Raw genomic sequence first — 18,799 nt, 5'->3', positions numbered from 1 at the left:
CGCGCTAGCCAGCCTGTAGTATCGGTATTGGCGTTACGAAAGGCCAAGAATAAAACTGCCGCGCCGTCCGGGCTGCGTGCCTCTGCGTGCCTGCCTGGCTGGAGGATCGTTTCGTCGCTCCTGTCTCTGTCGCACTCATGGAGCGTTCCGCAGGGGTGCGACAGAGACAGCGACGATATGATAACTCGTAACCGCGAGGCAGCGCCGGAAGGCCCTGGCCAGCCTCCAGTGACTGGAGTCCAGTCCGCCCCAGGCCCTGTTGCGCCCTGCGCCTTGCCGCACAGTCTGCTCTGTGCACACGTCCCGCAGCCCAGGGCCCTGCTTTGGCGGTATGGCGGTGCTATCATCGAATGTCCCAACTCCCGACCCAACAGAGACAATCGCAGACAATGGCGCGGCGCATAGGCCGGCCGGCCCGGCCTACGAATACGGAACGGGACTCTGTTTTGTTTCCACACTCGAATCCGCCCCGCCCTGGCCGTTTCCTCGCCGCCGGCGTCCACATCGGGACTCCCCTGCTCGGCCTGCACCAAGGCCTGCACGCAGGAGTCCGGGTGCGAACCGCGAAGCTCGAAACGCGAAGCGAAGCGGACCCGGCGTTTTCGAAAGCCGCCACGCCGTCCGCGGCCGCGGCCCCAGAGACCCCGTTCGGGCTTCGCGCCGTGGTTGCAAAAAGGCTTTATCTCGTGCTGCCTCTGCTGCCAGCTATGAGGGCCGTGAGGGCCATGAGGGCGATGGGGAACTAACCGGGCCGAGCCGGGTCGCGGACGGGGCGGCGGCAGGGCACCTCTCTCTAGAAACCCCTCGGCTCGGCTGCCTTCAGCCGCTGCAGCCCGTTCGGCGCGTGCTGCACAGTGCTGCATCGCGGAGTGGCGGCGTGCCCCTCCCCCTCCCCTCCCCGCGCACCGCGCAGCACCGGCAGCACCGCGCCGTAAGCAAAAGCCGCTCTGCAAATAAAGGCCTGTCGGTCCGATAAACTCGGCCAGGCCCGCCAGGCCGCCTGCCTCGTGGCGCTGTTGGGTAGTGTTGGGTAACGGCGGCACCGCGGCACGACGGAAGCAGCGCCCGCCCCGCCCCGCCCCGCCCTCCACGGACTCCAGGGACTTGAAGGCACGGCGGCGAGTGCAGCGCAGTGCAGCGCGCGGCCTGGCACGGCACACTGCGGCGCACTGGGTCAGGGAGTCGGGGAAGTCCCGGTGGCGCTATCGAGCGCAGCGCGGCGTCACCTTCGATACCTCGACGCCGGCGCGGTCCGCGGCCCGGCGGCGGGGCGCGGCGGGGCGGCCCACCCGCATGAGCCACTTGTTGTCGGCGACAGGGCGACTTGCCGTTGGCCAAACTCGTTGCGGCGCCTCGTCGCGCTCGTCGCGCTCGTCGCCTCGTTGTCGTTACGCCGCCGCTTTCTACCGCCGCCCTGTCTGCAGGCTCGCTGTCGCTCTGTCTCTGTCGCACTCGCGGGGGGCGTTCCGTAGGGGTGCGAGAGAGACAGAGTGACGCGAGCCACGCTTGTTGCCAACCTCGCGCCGTTCATTCTGGCGGTTTCAGCTGGTTCTGCCTTTTCTTTCTTGCACTCTCTCGCGCCCCGCCGCGGCAAAGCAGGCGAAGCGAACGTGCGTGGTTGTGCTGTGTGCCCGGCGGCGCGGCGCGGCGCGGGGGTGCAGCCTCACCTGTGTCAGCGGGCGGTGCGGCGCGGGCCGCGATGAGGTCGCCGTCGTCGTCGCGTGGCGTCGTCGCTGACGCCATCCTCCCCTGCCGTGCCTCGCCGTGCCTCGCCGTCGCCTCCCTTTCGCTGACTCTGTTGCTGACCGATCCAGACTTTGGTGCGTGGCGTGGCGCGGCCTAGCCTCGTTGCGCTCTTTGTACCCGAGCGGCCCCCCGGCACGGCGTGGCACGGCACGGCGTGGCACGGCACGGCGCGGCCCCCGCGGCCCAGCAGTGCCCATGTGCGGCACGGCAGGCTCACTCCGCTCCGCCGCTATAAGGAATTAAAGAGCAGAGGTGAACCGGCTGAGATTTCGCGACGTTGGTCTAGTTGCACTTTTCCATCGAGAGGCTGGAGGCGGGTGGCACGGGGGGCACAGGGGCCGGCCGTAAAGTCCGTACCGAGCCGGGGAGGGTCGCCGCGTCGCCGCGGTGGAGCTGCAGGCCGCAGGCTCGCTCACGGCGGACTGGGACAGACTGGACCCCCCGTCCCGTCCCCGTCCTCGCGGTGAGCGGGTCCAGCCGGAGCGGGTCCGGCTAGTCCTTTCCCTTCGGCATATGTCACTTGTGCCGCAAGTCGTCTTTGCCAGCGGTGGCGCGGTGGCGCAGGCCGTCGCCCCCTGCTCCGTGATCCCTGGTCCCGGAAGACTCGACTGGAACTTGAACGCTTTTCTTGTCTGTTTGCAGAGCCGACCGCGGCGCCCTCGCTGCTGAGAGGCTGAGGCTCTCCCGCAGCGTCCCGCAGGCCGGAGCGCCGCGTGCGCAGTAGCGCCTCATGGATCTGCTCGCTTGAACAGCCACAGGTGAGTGAGTGGACGGGGAAGGGAAGTCCGAGGGAGGGAAGGGGAGAGGGGGCCTTCTTATCAACTTCCCTTTCTCGCCCTTCCGCGAGCCCGCATCGCCCGCCCTGCGCCAAGGCGGCACCTTGTAGGCCGGACCGGGCGGGGCCCACCGGCCCACCCACCGCCGTACGGCCGCACCGATAGCGCACCGAACTGTCCAGCAGACTGATTCCAAACCGTGCTTTCGGCGCTCTGTCCCTCTCGCACTCATGGTGCACGCCGCGGCGCGCCGCACGCTAGCGATAGACAGAGCGACGGAAATCTGGGCGGAATCGGTCTGCAGGCCACCACCAGGCCAGCGCCCCCTGCCGATAGCAACCCGCCGCGCCCCGCGCCTCGAGCGGCCGTGGTTTGGGGGCTCGCACCGCGTCGCATCGCGTCCTCCAGCTTCGCGGCCACGGGGCCCCACCCCACACACCGCCAGTGGTGTGCATCTGGGCATCTAGTCGGCATGTCGAGAGCATGCTGCATGTTGGCCCGATAGGGCGATACGAGTCCACTCGTCGGCCTACCGTTTCCCCTGCGAACGTCGTACGCCGTCGCCGTTTGATAACCCGCCGGCGACTCCTCGGTCGACAAGCACCGCGGACACCGCGCCGCCCGGCCGCCATCGCGGACTCGTTCCGAACACTGTCTCTGTCGCACGCACGGGCGCGTCCCGTAGGCCCGTAGGGGTGCGACAGAAACAGCGTCCAAACGAGTCTTCGAAAGGCTTATCTTTACGGTGTGTCGCGGGGGCCGGGGGCAGCCGCGGGCGAACTGTCCGGTCCGCTCCTGGCTGCACTTTGGAGTTCCCAGACCCACCCTTTCTCTTGCTTGCAGACATGAAGTCCCTGGAGCGCGTGTCCGCAGCGTCGGCCGGAGAGGCGGCGCCCTGTGCCTACTGGCTGGAGGACGACGACGAGGAGGTGGACGTGGACGTGGAGGAGGACATGCTGCTGGGCTCCGAGGACTCGACGTCCACGTCGACGTCGAGCCGGGGAGGCAAGGAGGGCCACGGCAAGGCCAGGAGCGCAGGTAGGCTGCTTGGCGACGACCGAGCAGGGTGGCTGCAGGCTCATTCCGAACTGTCGCCCTGTCTCTCTCGCACTCATGGGACTTCCCTGTTAGAGGTGCGAAGGAGGCAGAGTGACGGGTACGCTGAGTGAGCCTCCAGGTGCTTGGGCTAACTAGAGAAATGAAAAGCCAGTCCAACCTCCCCCACCCCTTCCTGTTGTAGACGGCTCCGAGAGCTCGGGCAGCGAGCGGAGTGAGCGCGTGAGCGGCAGCGTGGACGAGCGGGACGAGCGCGACGAGCGGAGCGCGGTGGAGCGCACCGCCATGGCCCAACTGCCCCCGGCGATGCAGCCGCGGCCCAAGCGGAAGCTGAGCTGCTCGTCCACCACCAGCCACGCGGGGGCGCACCCCTTGCGGAGGCGGAAGTCGGGCATCTCCGCCCGGGAACGGAACCTGCGGCGGCTGGAGAGCAACGAGCGGGAACGCATGCGGATGCATTCCCTCAACGACGCTTTCGAGGTGAGGCTAACTAGTGAGGCACGCCCCTCCGTCTCTCTCGCACTACTCGGGGCGTGCCGCGTGCCGCGAGGATGCGAGAGAGACAGAGCGACGAGGCACTGCGCGGATCACTGTGCGGACGCGGAGCAGCCAAACTTACCCATAACTTCTTTACTGCACAGCAACTCAGAGAGGTGATACCGCATGTGAAGATGGAGCGCAAGCTGTCGAAAATAGAGACTCTCACCTTGGCCAAAAACTACATTATGGCGCTAACGAATGTCATATGCGAAATGCGAGGCGAAGAAAAGCCGTACACGTAAGTATAATGTTTAAAAAAAATAATTACAAAATTACTTTTTGGTGTTTTGTAGGTTTTTAAGTTTGCTAATAACCCTTCTTTTTTTGTTAATAAAGGTTCCTTGATGTTGATTGTGAAACAAATGGAAGTGGGAGCGGCACCGAGCAAGGACCAGAGGCAGATGACATGGAACCCAACAATAACAGTTTGTTTCAAGAAAATCTGCAGCTTGGGAACCCCAGCAGCATTACGACTGACGCCTGAGAATGATTACTGATTTCCTATAATTTTCCATGGAACTTCAGTACCTGCAGAATGTGCTCCAAAAATTCACACAACGTACAAATGAAAGTGCTTGAACTTATAAGACACATTCCAGTGGTTATGCATTACAAGTTCCTGATGACAATGATTCAGTGAACATTAAGTGGAACTCAGTTTGTTGTGAATTGAAGAGACAGTAAAGACATTGCTCAAGCCTAAAATATTGAGATGCAACTAGCAATTCATGATGAAGACAATGAAATCGATTTAGTGTTTAATATATTTGTAAAATTGTACAAGGAAGATAAGTTTATACACTAGCTATAAGTATTTTGTCCAAGTTGTGTAAGTGCAATATTTTATTTAAGTGTGTCTTTGTTTGTTACAAGCTGTTTTATTGTTCTGGGAGTGCAGAAGGGACTGATAATGAGTTGTGGTTAATATTTGGTGGCTTGTTATTTGAAATTAGCTTATGACTTATTATGAGCACAAAGAAAGCACAGAGTTCAAAGCAAATCAGAACTAGCCGAAGAATGTTGTTGGGCTAAGTGCATAATTTGGCTTTATTTTGTCTAAAATATGAGAGAATGCTGGTCACCAGACAGTAATCATGTCATACATTGTTAAAAAATGATATTATTTCTGTGTTGTGATTTTTTTTTCTTTTAAGAAACAAGGCTTTGAATGCCAGTGCATTCCATTATGAATGTAAATTGCAAAGAATAAGTAATTTTCTATCTCAAACTGTAAGTGGCACAAAAAATATTTGCATGTCCACCTCATGAAGAAAAGACATTAATAGTATTCCCAATGTACAAAAGTAATTTAATTTAATGAAGAAGGAAGAATGGCTTCCTTGAGAGAGTAGATGGTTTGGATGATCTGGTGATCACCATGATGATACCATAAAAATAATAAAAAAAAAAAACAACAGAGTTTATCTTTGAGGATCAATTCTACAGACAACAGTATGGATCAGTTTGGGCGGCTCAGTCAACCACTTCCATGTGAAAGGAAGACCAACATCCACATTTAAAAATGCTAGACTTGCTGGTGTAGGCTTAGAGCTCCACGAGTGCTTCCACTTCCAAATGTCCGGTAAACCATGGTAGTTCTTGAAAGATTGACATTCCTTCACATGATGCTCTCTAAGAGGAGGAAAATCTCACTTTGGTCTGCATTCTAAGTTACCTTAAAACATGCCATAAGAAGAGGCTACAAAAGGCACAAAATCACAAAGATCAATATTGCGATTAGTTTCATTTGAGAAATTTGCTTTCCACCAATTTGGAGTCTCTGAAGAGATGGGAAGATGAAATATGCCTCTATGTACATTTTCTGTCTGTACCATACACTTTGTAAATATTGTACATGAAGATTGCCCTCTTTTCTTCCTAAAGTTTTTTTTTTTTTTTTTTTTTTTTTTAATCACTGGTGGTGGTTTGAAGGCATTAAAAAAGATTTTGAGAAAAAGATGAAAGGTTTCTGACAGATGCCGTTTGTTTTATTAGTGACATGTTGCAAAGAAAACATGGAAGATATCCCCATGAATGTGCATACACCTTACTTCATTTCATACTGGAAGTTTTGCCAATTTCAATGCCAAATTATGTGTGCCAACATTTTCAGACTTTTTGAGTGCATGAATAGAATGAAAAATATCTTTGGGCCATTGAATTAGGTTCCTGCAAACAGTAAAAACATAGGAAAAAATTTGTGTTTGTGTATTTATTATACAACATTTATCACAAATTGTTAGTTTCCCCTTCTCAAAATATAATTTTAATTTCTTTTTAGGTGAAACGGACATAAGGTCAAAGTACAAACAATAGGGACAGTGAGGCAATCAAAACAGCAATATAAAAAAGTTTGCAGTGCAGTATAGCATGTGCTTATTCCCAGGCTATGGGAAAATTGGTACATGGATATGTAGTATTTTGGAAGTGATTCCAAACCAGAGACTACACCAATAATTGTAAATTAAGAAACCAGGAGGTGCTGTGAGTCAGTCTTGTTATTGCTAATTGCACCCACTGTGAAAAAATAAAACCATCTGGAGGATTTATTGCTTACAGAATTCATATGTAAAATTCTAAATTTTCAGTTTGTTAAGTATTAAGAAGTTTCTGCAAGGGACCGAAAACGATTGCAAGGTGTGCAATGAGTGAACAGCTTATGATGAGATCTAGCAACACCAACAGTCTAAATTACTTAAAGTGTAACTCTAGAGTAAGCTGCACATGAAAATAGAAAAAGACAATCAATATTTGCTCATTTGATGAGAAGAGTCAGACTTGCACTAGATGTATAATATATGTACACAGGTTGAAATGTTGCAAGCGTCAGTCACACAATACTGACGAGATGATATAAGCTGAATATGTGATGATGTTTAAAGCAATTAAATGCTTTATGGGAAAAGCCCATAGAACATGAATTTGACACTTTTTATTACTATACTCCTCAACCACCAATGAAATGATAAAACTGGAAGGTTGGCAAAGTAGAGGAATGCAAAAAACATAAGACTTACATAAATGTTAGTCAAATGACTAGTTCCAAATGTCACTCTCCTCAAACTCCTTTGGGGGCTTTTCTGAACTATCTTCACTTGATGATGACTCTTCTTCCCCACCTAAAACAAAAAAACAATGGATAAAGCAAAATATAAAACAGAAGCAACAAGTTCCATCATGTGCAAGTACAGTACCTGCTTCACCTTCTTCAGGAATGGGATCAATGCTGCGTTTAGCAGCATTTGCAGAGGGCCTAGAAAAATAAAGAAAAAGGTATCTCATCAGAGAAAATTGCAACAACAACATTTAATTGCATTACAAAACCCAGCAACAACAGAGGATATAAATCAATGTCAAAACTATTCTTTAATTCGTTTTCATACAGATCACGTGATAAGACAACCACTCATCTAGTAGCGAGTACAGAGTTACATATAATGAAGACTTCCAATTGAACATTCAGAGGCATCTTTCGATAATGATGTGGCTACCATTAGTGGTTAAGTTCTAAACCCTTCCAGTTCCCAAGCCTTAAAATCATGCAAAATACATTCAATAAAACAGTCCATTCCAAATGTTAAATTAACACCAATTGGAGAGAGAAACCAGTCAAGAAACCCTCAAAACCTACATAAAACAATAAAATTAGGTTGACATGTGTTGGCTACGACATGAGAGAGGTTCAAAATTCATGGTAACAAACATGTTACCTGATGAATGTAGTACATTACAAATATTTTGTCCCCACACAATTCTTAACAGAATTATGCAATATAAAAACACCTCAACATATTATCTCTTGTACACAAATCTTACAACTACTTTTAAAAAATATTGATGTGATTTGATCCTTGATACCCTGAAGACTTACAATAGCAGTTTCAAACAGATTAAAATATGTGGAACTTTTCAAGTTTATGGTTTTGGCTATCATAAAAATTGACTACAATTTATAATTGGAGAAAAATTTGAACAGTAATGTAACACGTCATTCAGTAATGCAGGGTATAAATCAAAAAAGCATCACAACTCATAACTCAACCAGAAAAGGGAGCCCATCTTGGTATATACCTACACTGATGCACAAAAAAACTGACATGTTAAGCATTCAAATTTCAATGCATAAGTCAAGAGTGACACAAGGATAAAGTACATAAATTATTTCACAGCCGTATGTTTCTGCTGGGCAATAAAAAAGTGAAGCCCAAAACCAACTTAAGGTGAGAAGAAGGCAAAATTGCAGTAGTTATGATCACCAAGCTTCACCTCAAGGTATTTCTGATGAAAAGTGAAAAGATGAAAAGATCAATTCCAACCCTTCCCTCAGAAAGGAACAGACAAGAATTTTGACAATGCACTTGAGATGGATAACATATCTCAAAAATACAGATCTCTACGGGTCCAACAATTACTTATCAACATATAATCAACCCACAGCCCGATTTTAATGTGTACTTCCTCAAGATACAGTGTCCTTAGTAGTTCCAAGAATTTTTACTATAAACGAGAGTGCATTAAACTAAATGCCAATACCAAAATAATTAGTTAATTTATAAAAGAAATAACAACTTATTGATCTGACTCTTAGCATAAGCTAGCTTTTAAACAGCCTCAATTAAGTCTTCTTTAAGTTAAGTCATTATATCAGAGTTCCAGTAACATCAATTATTGTATTTGTCAACATTGATATAAACACCAATATACTAATATCACATTGGGACACAACCTTATCGTTTGCCAATAACTAACGAGTACCATATCATATAACAAATGGATATCATGAGAAAGAGACCCAACATCATCTTCATGGTAAGGGTGAAGGCTTTAAAGGCAATAGGCTCCACTGGATGTTTGAGCCAATCCAGGTAGAAACGGTTCATGATGATGCCAAGGAGGTATTGGGTGCTCAACAGCTCGGCTGGCTTATGCCGTCTGTCAACAAGCAGGAGTACCGCCACGCTGTTAGCAATTTCTTCTATTTTCACAACCATTCTAAGCTTTTGTTTCGACCATGAAACTTTCTAGTTAAACTCTTATATGAAAGAAAGAAATCAAATTTGAACAGAGGTATGAGAAAATAAAGATTTGATAAAATTGCTTTGGTGAACTTGTAACTCTGATATAACAACATACATGTGAGGGCTTTCACTGACATCTCATCCAGAAGGGAAGTCTTGCTTTTGTGAAAATTTCACAATATTTAAACCAATTGGAAATTCTTTGAACTGCACACATTTACTTGCAATTAGATGCAGAATGTATTCTTTACAGCATTATTTTTTATATTTTACCAAACTAAATAATAAGGCGATAATGAATGGTCATAAAGCTTTTGAAGTACTATAAATAAAAATTAACTACTAAAGAGAATATAATTTACTTACTGTTCAAGGCCACGGTGCTTTTTAAACAGGTCTGGTGATTCTGACACATCTCTTGACTTCCGTTTTCGGAGAACTTCAAGGCTTGGAGATGACGGTTGAACATCAGGAAGAAATTTTCTGGGATAAAGATGTGCCAATACCATTTTAAACACAATAACAGTAACACAGTAATAATGGAAGAGGCATTATGTCAAATTTGAAAGAAAAAAAACAATACCTTTCTGTTTGCTTTTGAAATGTGCTAAATGATGTGACTTTGTATGTGTCATTTCCTGTCATAGTTTTCATGACAACTTTTGCTTGATCTCTTTTGTGCAATGCAACAAAAGCAGAGCGGTCGTCGATGAAGGATATAAACACCGATCCTACAGAACAAAAACCCAGGTAAATATTTGTTTGGCAACAAAAACACGAATTGCAAGAGATTGCAATCACCTACCAAATGGCTTGAATAACTCAACTACTTCATACTGTCTCCATTCTCTGGGAAACTTTAAATGAAACACATGATTCCTAGGGGGCTTGGCTGAACAGAAGAAGACAGGAGATTAACAGAATAATGTAGTTGATTCTATAACACAGATGTGCACTTAAATCTTTCATGGTTTGTAGTTTGCAAAAATAAGAAACTTACTATCTGGAGCCCCAAGTCTCATGAAAGGAACATCTTGCACTCTCATAAGGTACAGCCTGCAAAAAAAAAAAAGAATCAGAAAGGTAAAAAAGGGGAAGTTAAATGAGGTCGCATTAATAAATTAACAGACCGGTTCTCAAAATTTTCAAGAATGTCACTAATGGAATTCAGACTGTTTAATTTTCGCCCCACATCTTTTGCTGAAAAAATGAAATGAACATTAATATAGAGAAAAGAGGTTGATAACTGAGGAAGACTTTCACTAATATGGATGAAAAAGATGTTTACCGAGGTACTGGCACATGGAGAGAAAACATTGTCCTGTCATAAATGCATCATAGCCACCTTCATGTGATTTATCGACTAAATCGCTGTAGGAGCGGCCCTCCATGTTTCCCTCTAGAATACAAAGTTTAATTGTTAAATTTACTTCAATTGTGAAAAGGAAATTAGAAAACAAATTCTTACCAACAATGGGCATTTCAAATGGAGCTTCAGACAGAGTCCCTCTCATATGACCCAAGACATTTGAGGGAATCAGCTCCTTGAATTGAGCAGCAATGGACATGTACTTAGTATCCAGCACTCTGCAACAAAGATGCAAGTAGTAAAGCCCATCATTACAACAGCAAAACCACTCAATTCCTACCAAAATATTTCAGATACCTCGGGAATATATGGTGAACAAGCTCTTTGAAGTTGTCATAGTTGGATGGCAGGGAATAACGGAATCGATTGACCATATGACACACATCCAAGAAGCAGTTGTGACCGATAACCAATTTGCCCTACACAGTACGAGGAAATAAATGAGTTTGATCCATGTTCATATATCAAAAGTTAAGTTCGATTTATCATTCTAAGAACTACTGTAACTGCTTTCAAAAGCATAAGAACTTACAGATTCTGAAATCATCTTGATCAGGTGTGATAAGCCAACAGTTTCTTCAAATTCTTTCCACTCTTTTTTCATTTTCTCCTCTTCTCGAAGTTTCCTTAGCTCTTCTCCTCCACCTCTTGAAATTTTCATAGCCTGAGAAACATACTTCATAATATAGGAGCACACTAATTAATAAAATAAAGTTTCAACAAACATCATGAAGGTAAAACTTACAAAGCTTGAATCATCACAGGTTTCTAGCTGAACTGCATCTCCAAATTCTTTAGCAACCTCTTGATACAAAAGCCTCCTCATAAAAGCATTGCAGCGATCCAGAATAAAATAATCTTTTCTGTTGTCACTTCCATCATCTAAAAATTCCTTAATTTTCTTCCTGAAAATTGAAAGTTGATGGATCAAGTGTCAAATGTGCATAAGATGTTGAAAATGTGAATGTCAATGCACATACATATTATTATTAAGATTCAGTTTCATATCATCAGGAACCGGAATATCACTATACGTCTCTTTTGTACTTTCCCGGCCCATCTTCTGGTGCCGATCCTCAATACTTGTCCTCAATTTGTCTTCGTCTTGCTGCGTTAAGAAAGGGATACCTAAGGAAAGTTTAAGTTGCATAATTAAATATGAAAAAAGAAAGCCAATTTGAAAAAAAATCAAGTGTGCCATACCTTCCCCAAAGGCCTTGTTGAAATCAAACCCGCAATTTGAAAGGAATGCTAGGCTTGAGCTTTGGCATTGAAATGTGTTATTTGGAAAACCTTTCAAGTTGGAAAATGGAAAGGTGTAGAAATTGTATGCTTGATACGTATACCTGGAATAAGTATTTCATGAAACCCTTTGAATTAAGTCCATTGCAGCTGCTAGACTATCAATACAGGAGAACTGACCTTTCGCCTTTTGCATCATATTGGAAAATACAAATACCCAATTGAAGGGGTAGAAAGTCTAATGCTTTGCGATGAACTTTCTCATAATACTGGCGTGGCGTGTCAAATGGCATAGCATCCAGTTCTCGACCACCCGTCGTCAAACCAGTCAACTCTAAATCAATAGAGATAAATTCAGCTTCTGACACAGCTTTTTTGAGATCTGGAAGGATATCATAATAATCTGGAACAAAAGAGTAGACTGTGTCACCTCTCGTGTGCCAACAAAATTAGGTCTGCATTCGCACCAGGATGGCAGGACAGAGAGCTTATCCTAAGGCACGCATCGACATCACTAGGGGCCGGGGCCTACTGCCTGACTACCTCAGTCTGCCGCGCGGGGGTTGACAACAAGCACAGAGAACTAGAGGCTGCATTGGGCCTCCTGGAGGACCCCGGAATCACATAGACTAACCCTACGTTCAGAAAAATGGGATGGACACTGATCGGATAAGGACATAGGTCTGAATAGAAAAATTGATCGTAAGATCATACTGGTAAAAAAAATCGGAAATTCTGAATGCTAAATTAATGCCCTCTGCTGGCAGACCGATGTAAAGGTTAAACCTTCGTTGACAGGTGATAACTTAGTGTGTTGCAATAAGTCGAGATGAATTTAAGCCACAGTTTCAAAAACGAACCATATCAACTTACTTTTACGTGTTACGTCCATTTTCGGTGGGTTCTATTTGGTGAAAGTTGACTTTCGGATATTACTTATTGTCGTTGCTGCAAAGATGTCACACATACAGTAGAGGTTATCCGTTTGAACAAATAATCAAAGAAATAAACTTGGTACCTCAAAAGAAGCTAGAGAGATGAAATTTCGATCGTTTGCTGGAAATTAAAACCAACCTGTTAAGTTGATATGTACTGAATCATTCACTTTCTCAAATGCACGTTGGTTATTAACCTATTGTTTGTTGTCATCGACCAGTACCAACTAAAGAATGTGGTTCAAAGCAAAGGCCCCCTTCAACAACGTGAATTTCCGTGCTTTCAAGATAGAAAAAAGTTTTTTAAATTCTTAAATACTAAATATTTAAGTCCCGAGTCGCTCTGGATTTTAAAGATAGGCCACTTTCGCTTCCGGGCTTTTTATTAATGTGATGTTGGCGACAAGTAGTATGCTTTTCCGCTTCGCTTCTGTTTTCTTAACGTCTTTCTTTTAAATTTCAAGTCGGAGCCGGAGCCGAGATTTATTTTCTATGTGATCATTGGAGAAGGACCATCGCAACGTATCATATCGTCTCGTCATCGTAAGACAAGTTATTTTCAATCAAGTTCTGGATGAAGCAAGGATATTTTTCTGCTTCGACTTGTCATTGGATCCTCGGATGAGCGCACCTCGTCGGTCGGTAAATATATTTCATCAAACTTGTCACTGAAGTACCGTTTGTTTATTTCGGAACTTTATTACGGATCGTTGTCTGCTCTGCTCAGTCATTTCCACCTCTTTTCTTGCGAGTAAAGTACTTCTCGTGAAGTTTTCGGCGCAGCACCATGGCTGGCTACAGCTTCATGAACGACTTGAGCAATGTCGTTCGTATGGATGAACCTATCCGAGGACCCATGCCCCGATGGCAGAAGAAGAATGTGGATGCTTCCAACTCTAGGTACTGTTTGTTTTTCTTGAGTGTTCGATTTTAGTGGCATCTTTGTACCCGTCTAAACATTGGTTTTACTTACAGCATCAACATGAGCTTTAATGCTTCTCGCAGCAAGATGAATACTTCGTTAAACTGCAGTACTAATCAGTCCAAAACACCAAACAAAGGAGGGTCAAGTAGGTCTAAGACGCCTTCAAAGACTCCTTCAAAGACCCCAACAAAGTCACCTCGTAAGTTTCTTTAAGCTCGTTTCAATGATCAAGGGTGCCTAGACTTCTCTCAATATTGTTCCTCTGTTCAGGTTCCAATCCGCCATCAAAGTCTCCTACACCAGGCAAAAGCGGCGGTGACCGATTTATTCCCAATAGATCTGCAACTGATTTTGATCTTGGCTATCTTAAGGTGATTGTTGGTACTTTTGCTATTTTGTTTTGGATCTACAAGGGAACCTCCATTTATATAGTGTAGTTAATGGGATTAAGTTTCTTTAACTGTTTCTTTTTCACATTCATCATCTTCTACAGCTGAAGCAAGTTCCCCCAGAAGAAGTAGGTAGTCCTACCCAGACTGAAAAGGAACGAGCAATGTCAGAAACCCTTCATGGACGTGATATTAGCAGTCAGCGTATTTTGTCCTATCAAAACAAAGCTCCCCTCCCACCGGAAGTAAGTTTAATTCCTTCCAAATATTTTATTATTAACTTAAGTTGTTATTAATTTTGCTTTTAATCATTTTTTTTAGGGTTATCAAAATCATCTCAAAGTAGTCTACACTCAAACAAAGACTCCAGCTTCTGTCAAGGCTACAAATCGTTATATTCCCTCAGCTCCTGACCGCATTCTTGATGCCCCTGATATTTGTGATGACTACTGTGTGTATTCTGATGCTACTAATAATTTTAAACAGTTGTGAGAAAATTATTAGTATTACTTCTTAACTTTCAGATTTGAACTTGATTGACTGGGGCTCTAACAATATTCTTGCTGTGGCTCTTGGGACTAGTGTCTATCTGTGGAATGCTGCAACAGGTAGCATTGAACAACTCTTAGATTTGGAATCCAATGACTACGTCAGTTCATTGTCTTGGATTCAGTCTGGTGAGGGTGAACATTTGGCTGTAGGAACAAGTTTGGGACCCATTCAGGTAAGACACATGCATTTTATGCTTCTTAAATTTTTTTTACTAGCCATTTATGACTTGTGTTATTGTACAGCTCTGGGACACAGTTGCCATGAAACGAGAAAGAGTTATGGCTGGTCATGGTGGCCGAGTTGGGTCATTAGCATGGAATTCATATATTCTGAGCAGTGGTTCTCGAACAGGCCAAATTATGCATAGTGATGTTCGCATGCGTGATCACAAAGTTCTTATTGTATCGGGACACACTCAGGAGGTATGTCTGTCTTCACACATTCCCAAGATAGTTTTATATGTCCTTGATACACTAACTAACTGATAACAAACTGTTTTCAACTGATCCCCTTAGGTCTGTGGTCTCAAGTGGTCACCAGATGGACGTTACATGGCCAGTGGTGGTAATGATAACCTTGTCAACATTTGGCCCGCTGAGTACAACACAATGCGCACCCAAGCTCAGCCATTGTATTCTTTAAGGTGTGTTTGCTGTTTCCACAAATTCCTTGAGTGCACTGAAGTCAATTCAATGTACATTCTTTTATTTTTATTGTATTTCTTGACAATACAGTGCCCATCAAGCAGCTGTAAAGGCAGTCGCATGGTGCCCATGGCAGCCTCACATCCTGGCCACTGGTGGAGGAACTGCTGACAGGTGTATTCGTTTTTGGAATGCCAACTCTGGAGTGCTGTTGAACACCATTGACACCAAATCTCAGGTTTGGATAAATTGTCTCAAAGAGCAGAGCAATAATTCTTGGTGGCATTATGTCTCAACTCTCAATTTTGTGTTTTACATTTTAGGTTGTTTCTATTTTGTGGTCAGCACATTATAAGGAACTTATCTCAGGTCATGGTTATGCTAACAATCAGCTTATTATTTGGAAGTATCCCTCAATGGCCAAGGTATGTTGGGAAAAGGAGGCACCCAATTCCTCTTTTGTAATCATTCATTGTTTTAAAAATCTTTTAATTGTTCAAGGTATCTGAATTGACTGGTCATTCGTCCCGAGTTCTTCATATGTCAATGTCACCTGATGGCACTACAGTCATTTCTGCTGGTGCAGATGAAACTCTCAGGCTTTGGAAGTGCTTCGATGTTGACCCATCAAAGAAAAAATCGACGAAAGAAGTTAAACCTGTGCCAAGCCTTCTCAAAACTCGTATAAGATAAAGATAATATTTTACTCTGCATTTTTTATGACTGATTTGGTTTGATCTCTTAAATTTATTAATTTGCTAAGCATGATGGTAGTATGAATTGCATTCTCTCCAGTATTTTGAAGTTTTTGGATGAAGGATTGTTGATTTGTGCCAAATAAGTAATATGGCTGTGTTCCTCATATATTTGGTAGTTCTTTTCAATCCTTTCATGTTTTTTTTAAATTTTCAGACTGTGACTTGTTCCATTTTGATGCTACTGCTTTTGATGTGGTTCTGTTAAGTTCAATTGTATTTATTCGTGACTGATTGCCTTTATGATAATTTTGTGAAACTATGGAAACTATTAAGATTTATTTTTACAATTCTGTTTTGTCTGATTCCCTTTCACCCGTGTCACACTGTCAGGAGTGCAGCACTACATACAGTGGGTTGTTGACCACTATTGTATTTTACTTCATTGGTTTCACACCCGTAACTGTTGTGATGTAAAAATACATTGTAAGAGAAATATTTTATTTTTTAGAATCAGATTTAACATGTTCCATAGACAAGTTTTCAGTGCACCATTGTTGGACATGGCCAATATACAAAATATACAATACTGTCAAAGTAAAACATGTTGCATGTAGGCAACAATCACAGCCATCAGTTTGAAATTTTAAAGCCACTAACAGGAAGACAAGTTTTCAGATAGATCTACTGCATTGTCAGTCTCCTCTGATTTCACTACATCTTCTGGTGGATTTGAATCTTCTTCAATCGCAGCCTCTTTTTCCTTCTTTTTCTTCAGCATGTCAACAAGGTACTTAAACCTCTGCATACAATCCTCCTGTGGACCAATGGAATTTCATGTACAGAGGTGCACAGAAATGCAACAGGAAAAAGGGATGAGATGACAAATTAATACCTTTGACTTTTCAGGCACACATTTAGCAATCTTATCCCATCTATCCTGAGTGGAACCCTTAGGATATTTTATTAATGCTGCCTCAAGGGCCTTTTGCTGCACTTGAGTCCATGATTCCATCTTGCTTTCAAAGTCAGCATCTGCTTCAGTGGGTTCCCAGTCGCCATGTTTTCCACCTTTTGTTTTGAGTTTTTTGGCCTTCAGAAGATGTTGCATTTCTTCTCCACTATCTCTGCAATACACAAATAGCCCCAAATATTATCGGTAGAGCTAAAGAAGCATTATTATGTCTTAGCAAAGTTATGGTTACCTTCTATCTAGACTTGGTGTTTTGTAACCATCTTCTTTTACTCTGTGGGCCATGAGTGTAACTTCCTGAACTGTTCGCTCCATGGTGTCTGCAATTTTCTCCCAACGCTCTAAAGTCCCAGCTGGATACTTTTTCACTAGTTTGACAAGTTTTTCAATATCTTCATCAGTCCACAAGCCTCCACTTTGGGCAGGTCTGAAGATAAAAAATATTGATAAATAAAAAAGGCAAGTAGATTTTTGCTGTAAAGGAGGGTGAAATTCACTTACTTTTTAACTTGCAATTTCATTTCTTTTCTAGCTAAAGCTAAAATTTGAGCTTGGCTAAGCTGTGCATTGCTCTCTTCAGATGAAACTTCAGGTAATGTGAAGCCTTTGCGTTTTCTTGGTCCTCGTTCAGCTCTTTCTGCAGCTGCAGCAGCGGCGGCTTCTGCTTCAGCTCTTTCTTCTTCTTCAATAAGTCTGATTTTTGAGAAACAAACCTTAATTTACATAATCGTTTTAAGTCTACACACCTTCATGTTGACCACGTTAAACATTTTTAAACCACACCTTAGCTCCTCTTGATGACGTTTCCTTTCTTGCAAAACATTTAGTATAATGAATGGAAGTTTCGTCACAATCCACCATAGGAGACGTGGTATTTGAAATGGAAGGGTGTCCTTAATACTAAAATACAGAAAGGGCACAAATTTAGTTAATGAATATTGAATTTGATCCAAATGATGCTTTAGTTCATCTTACCTGGGAGTAGGTATATCTAACATGACCTCATCTACTATTGAAGAGTTTTCTCCTTTTATTTTCTTGACACTTTTCTTTTGCTGCTTTTTCATCTTTGATGAAATGAATTCTTGCTAAAACAAAAAATTTAGAATAAAAATTAATAAATTAATGAAGATCTTAAAAAGTAATGAAAAGTCATTACTTACAGCAACAAATTTCTGCTCTAAATACGATCCCCAGCCAACCAGATACTGTCCAATTGTTATAATTATAAACAATATGGCAGACATTTCTCCAAGACCCATTTTGCGGACACGGCGAAAGTAATACACCGCTGAACGCCAATCAGGTAGGCCATTGACCAAAATATCATCATACATTTTTCTCTTTGCCGCATCTTTGATGACATCATACACACCAACCAGCTGCAAACCAGAATAATGATGACTAATCTGAATATTCATGGGAAAACATGCAAAAGTTTAGTTCTAGTTGTTCTACTTGCCTGACGGAATTTAACGTCTGCATCTGCAGCAGGATTTTTATCAGGATGCAAAACTAACGAAAGTTTGCGGAAAGCTTTTCTAATTTCAGTTGCACCAGCATCCTGCGTAGTACATGATATAGGGTTACGTTGAGGACAACACAGCAATGGAGTAAAGAAAAAGGCATGGGAGGCAGATTCAAACCTTCGGTATTTCAAGAAGCTCATAAAAATTTTTGTTGACTTCTTCCACTAAATCAAACAGCTCATACTCATCATTACTCCAAGCACTAACAAATCCACACGAAAGTGCTAGCAAAATACTAAACACAACTAATACGCGCATTTTGAAGACCTGAAAAGATATTTCCTAAACAATTTCTTTAAAAAAACAACAAATAAGTTAAATAAAACATGGGACAGAAATTTAGCAGATTTTGATTTTGAGAAGCGACTACGTGTAACAGCACAGCAGACAGTTCGATTATTTCCCCTCGA

At 43.8% G+C, this 18,799-nt stretch overlaps 4 protein-coding genes across 13 annotated transcripts in view; 2 read left to right on the top strand and 2 right to left on the bottom strand.

The window, feature by feature from the left end:
• Positions 1–5,535, top strand: part of LOC117649439 (protein dimmed-like) — a 35,089-nt gene extending 29,554 nt beyond the window's left edge. For both annotated transcript variants that reach the window (XM_034392240.1, XM_034392241.1), the window contains exons 4-8: positions 2,389–2,504; positions 3,366–3,560; positions 3,763–4,058; positions 4,220–4,356; positions 4,455–5,535. In XM_034392240.1, the coding sequence (XP_034248131.1) occupies positions 3,368–3,560; positions 3,763–4,058; positions 4,220–4,356; positions 4,455–4,602 (774 nt within the window). In that variant the 5' untranslated portion in view covers positions 2,389–2,504; positions 3,366–3,367 and the 3' untranslated portion in view covers positions 4,603–5,535. The remainder of the gene's footprint in view (positions 1–2,388; positions 2,505–3,365; positions 3,561–3,762; positions 4,059–4,219; positions 4,357–4,454) is intronic.
• Positions 5,256–12,973, bottom strand: LOC117649434 (poly(A)-specific ribonuclease PARN-like). 4 transcript variants are annotated; one of them, XM_034392230.1, is made up of 18 exons: positions 12,822–12,973; positions 12,621–12,695; positions 11,928–12,150; positions 11,709–11,851; positions 11,486–11,633; positions 11,251–11,410; positions 11,038–11,169; positions 10,803–10,924; positions 10,605–10,723; positions 10,425–10,535; positions 10,267–10,336; positions 10,137–10,192; positions 9,942–10,028; positions 9,720–9,867; positions 9,503–9,619; positions 7,313–7,371; positions 7,136–7,237; positions 5,256–6,287 (listed from the first exon to the last, which is right to left on the bottom strand). In XM_034392230.1, the coding sequence occupies exons 2-17, from the start codon at positions 12,637–12,639 to the stop codon at positions 7,155–7,157; spliced, it is 1,797 nt and encodes a 598-aa protein (XP_034248121.1). In that variant the 5' UTR covers positions 12,640–12,695; positions 12,822–12,973; the 3' UTR covers positions 5,256–6,287; positions 7,136–7,154. The 4 variants fall into 4 exon arrangements, with proteins under 4 accessions (XP_034248121.1, XP_034248120.1, XP_034248118.1 ...); XM_034392229.1 differs by lacking the exon at positions 5,256–6,287 and having other exon boundaries at positions 7,036–7,237; positions 12,822–12,972; XM_034392227.1 differs by lacking the exons at positions 5,256–6,287; positions 7,136–7,237; positions 7,313–7,371 and adding an exon at positions 7,462–9,050.
• A 143-nt stretch (positions 12,974–13,116) lies between these two features.
• Positions 13,117–16,240, top strand: LOC117649436 (cell division cycle protein 20 homolog). 6 transcript variants are annotated; one of them, XM_034392231.1, is made up of 12 exons: positions 13,117–13,320; positions 13,454–13,582; positions 13,658–13,806; positions 13,878–13,978; positions 14,101–14,241; positions 14,318–14,447; positions 14,521–14,720; positions 14,791–14,970; positions 15,064–15,191; positions 15,283–15,430; positions 15,516–15,617; positions 15,694–16,240. In XM_034392231.1, the coding sequence occupies exons 1-12, from the start codon at positions 13,304–13,306 to the stop codon at positions 15,883–15,885; spliced, it is 1,617 nt and encodes a 538-aa protein (XP_034248122.1). In that variant the 5' UTR covers positions 13,117–13,303; the 3' UTR covers positions 15,886–16,240. The 6 variants fall into 6 exon arrangements, with proteins under 6 accessions (XP_034248122.1, XP_034248127.1, XP_034248123.1 ...); XM_034392236.1 differs by having other exon boundaries at positions 13,440–13,582; XM_034392232.1 differs by having other exon boundaries at positions 13,410–13,582.
• Positions 16,241–16,371: 131 nt separating this feature from the next.
• On the bottom strand, positions 16,372–18,799 carry LOC117649437 (dnaJ homolog subfamily C member 1). The gene is made up of 9 exons (XM_034392238.1): positions 18,507–18,799; positions 18,323–18,424; positions 18,024–18,242; positions 17,836–17,948; positions 17,644–17,760; positions 17,362–17,553; positions 17,093–17,287; positions 16,783–17,014; positions 16,372–16,704 (listed from the first exon to the last, which is right to left on the bottom strand). The coding sequence occupies exons 1-9, from the start codon at positions 18,645–18,647 to the stop codon at positions 16,543–16,545; spliced, it is 1,473 nt and encodes a 490-aa protein (XP_034248129.1). The 5' UTR covers positions 18,648–18,799; the 3' UTR covers positions 16,372–16,542.

Source organism: Thrips palmi, unplaced genomic scaffold (genome assembly GCF_012932325.1).
Source record: "Thrips palmi isolate BJ-2018 unplaced genomic scaffold, TpBJ-2018v1 HiC_scaffold_4, whole genome shotgun sequence".
Classification (NCBI taxonomy): domain Eukaryota; kingdom Metazoa; phylum Arthropoda; class Insecta; order Thysanoptera; family Thripidae; genus Thrips; species Thrips palmi.
Note: the sequence above shows the minus strand (reverse complement) of the source record. Positions and strands in the feature narration are given on the sequence as shown.

Bases quoted from the DNA above. Each gene is read 5' to 3' on its own strand.
- LOC117649434 (XM_034392227.1), bottom strand. The intron at 11,634-11,708 runs GTATGGCACACT...AACTTTCCTTAG, and splicing joins CAACAAGGCCTTTGGGGAAG to GTATCCCTTTCTTAACGCAG. The intron at 9,620-9,719 runs GTATTGTTTTTT...TCTTTATCCCAG, and splicing joins TTTCAAAAGCAAACAGAAAG to AAAATTTCTTCCTGATGTTC.
- LOC117649436 (XM_034392231.1), top strand. The intron at 13,979-14,100 runs GTGATTGTTGGT...CATCTTCTACAG, and splicing joins TTGATCTTGGCTATCTTAAG to CTGAAGCAAGTTCCCCCAGA. The intron at 15,618-15,693 runs GTATGTTGGGAA...TAATTGTTCAAG, and splicing joins AGTATCCCTCAATGGCCAAG to GTATCTGAATTGACTGGTCA.
- LOC117649437 (XM_034392238.1), bottom strand. From the start codon at position 18,647: ATGCGCGTATTAGTTGTGTTTAGTATTTTGCTAGCACTTTCGTGTGGA. The intron at 17,949-18,023 runs GTAAGTAATGAC...TTTTTGTTTTAG, and splicing joins TAGAGCAGAAATTTGTTGCT to CAAGAATTCATTTCATCAAA. The intron at 17,761-17,835 runs GTAAGATGAACT...TCTGTATTTTAG, and splicing joins TTAGATATACCTACTCCCAG to TATTAAGGACACCCTTCCAT.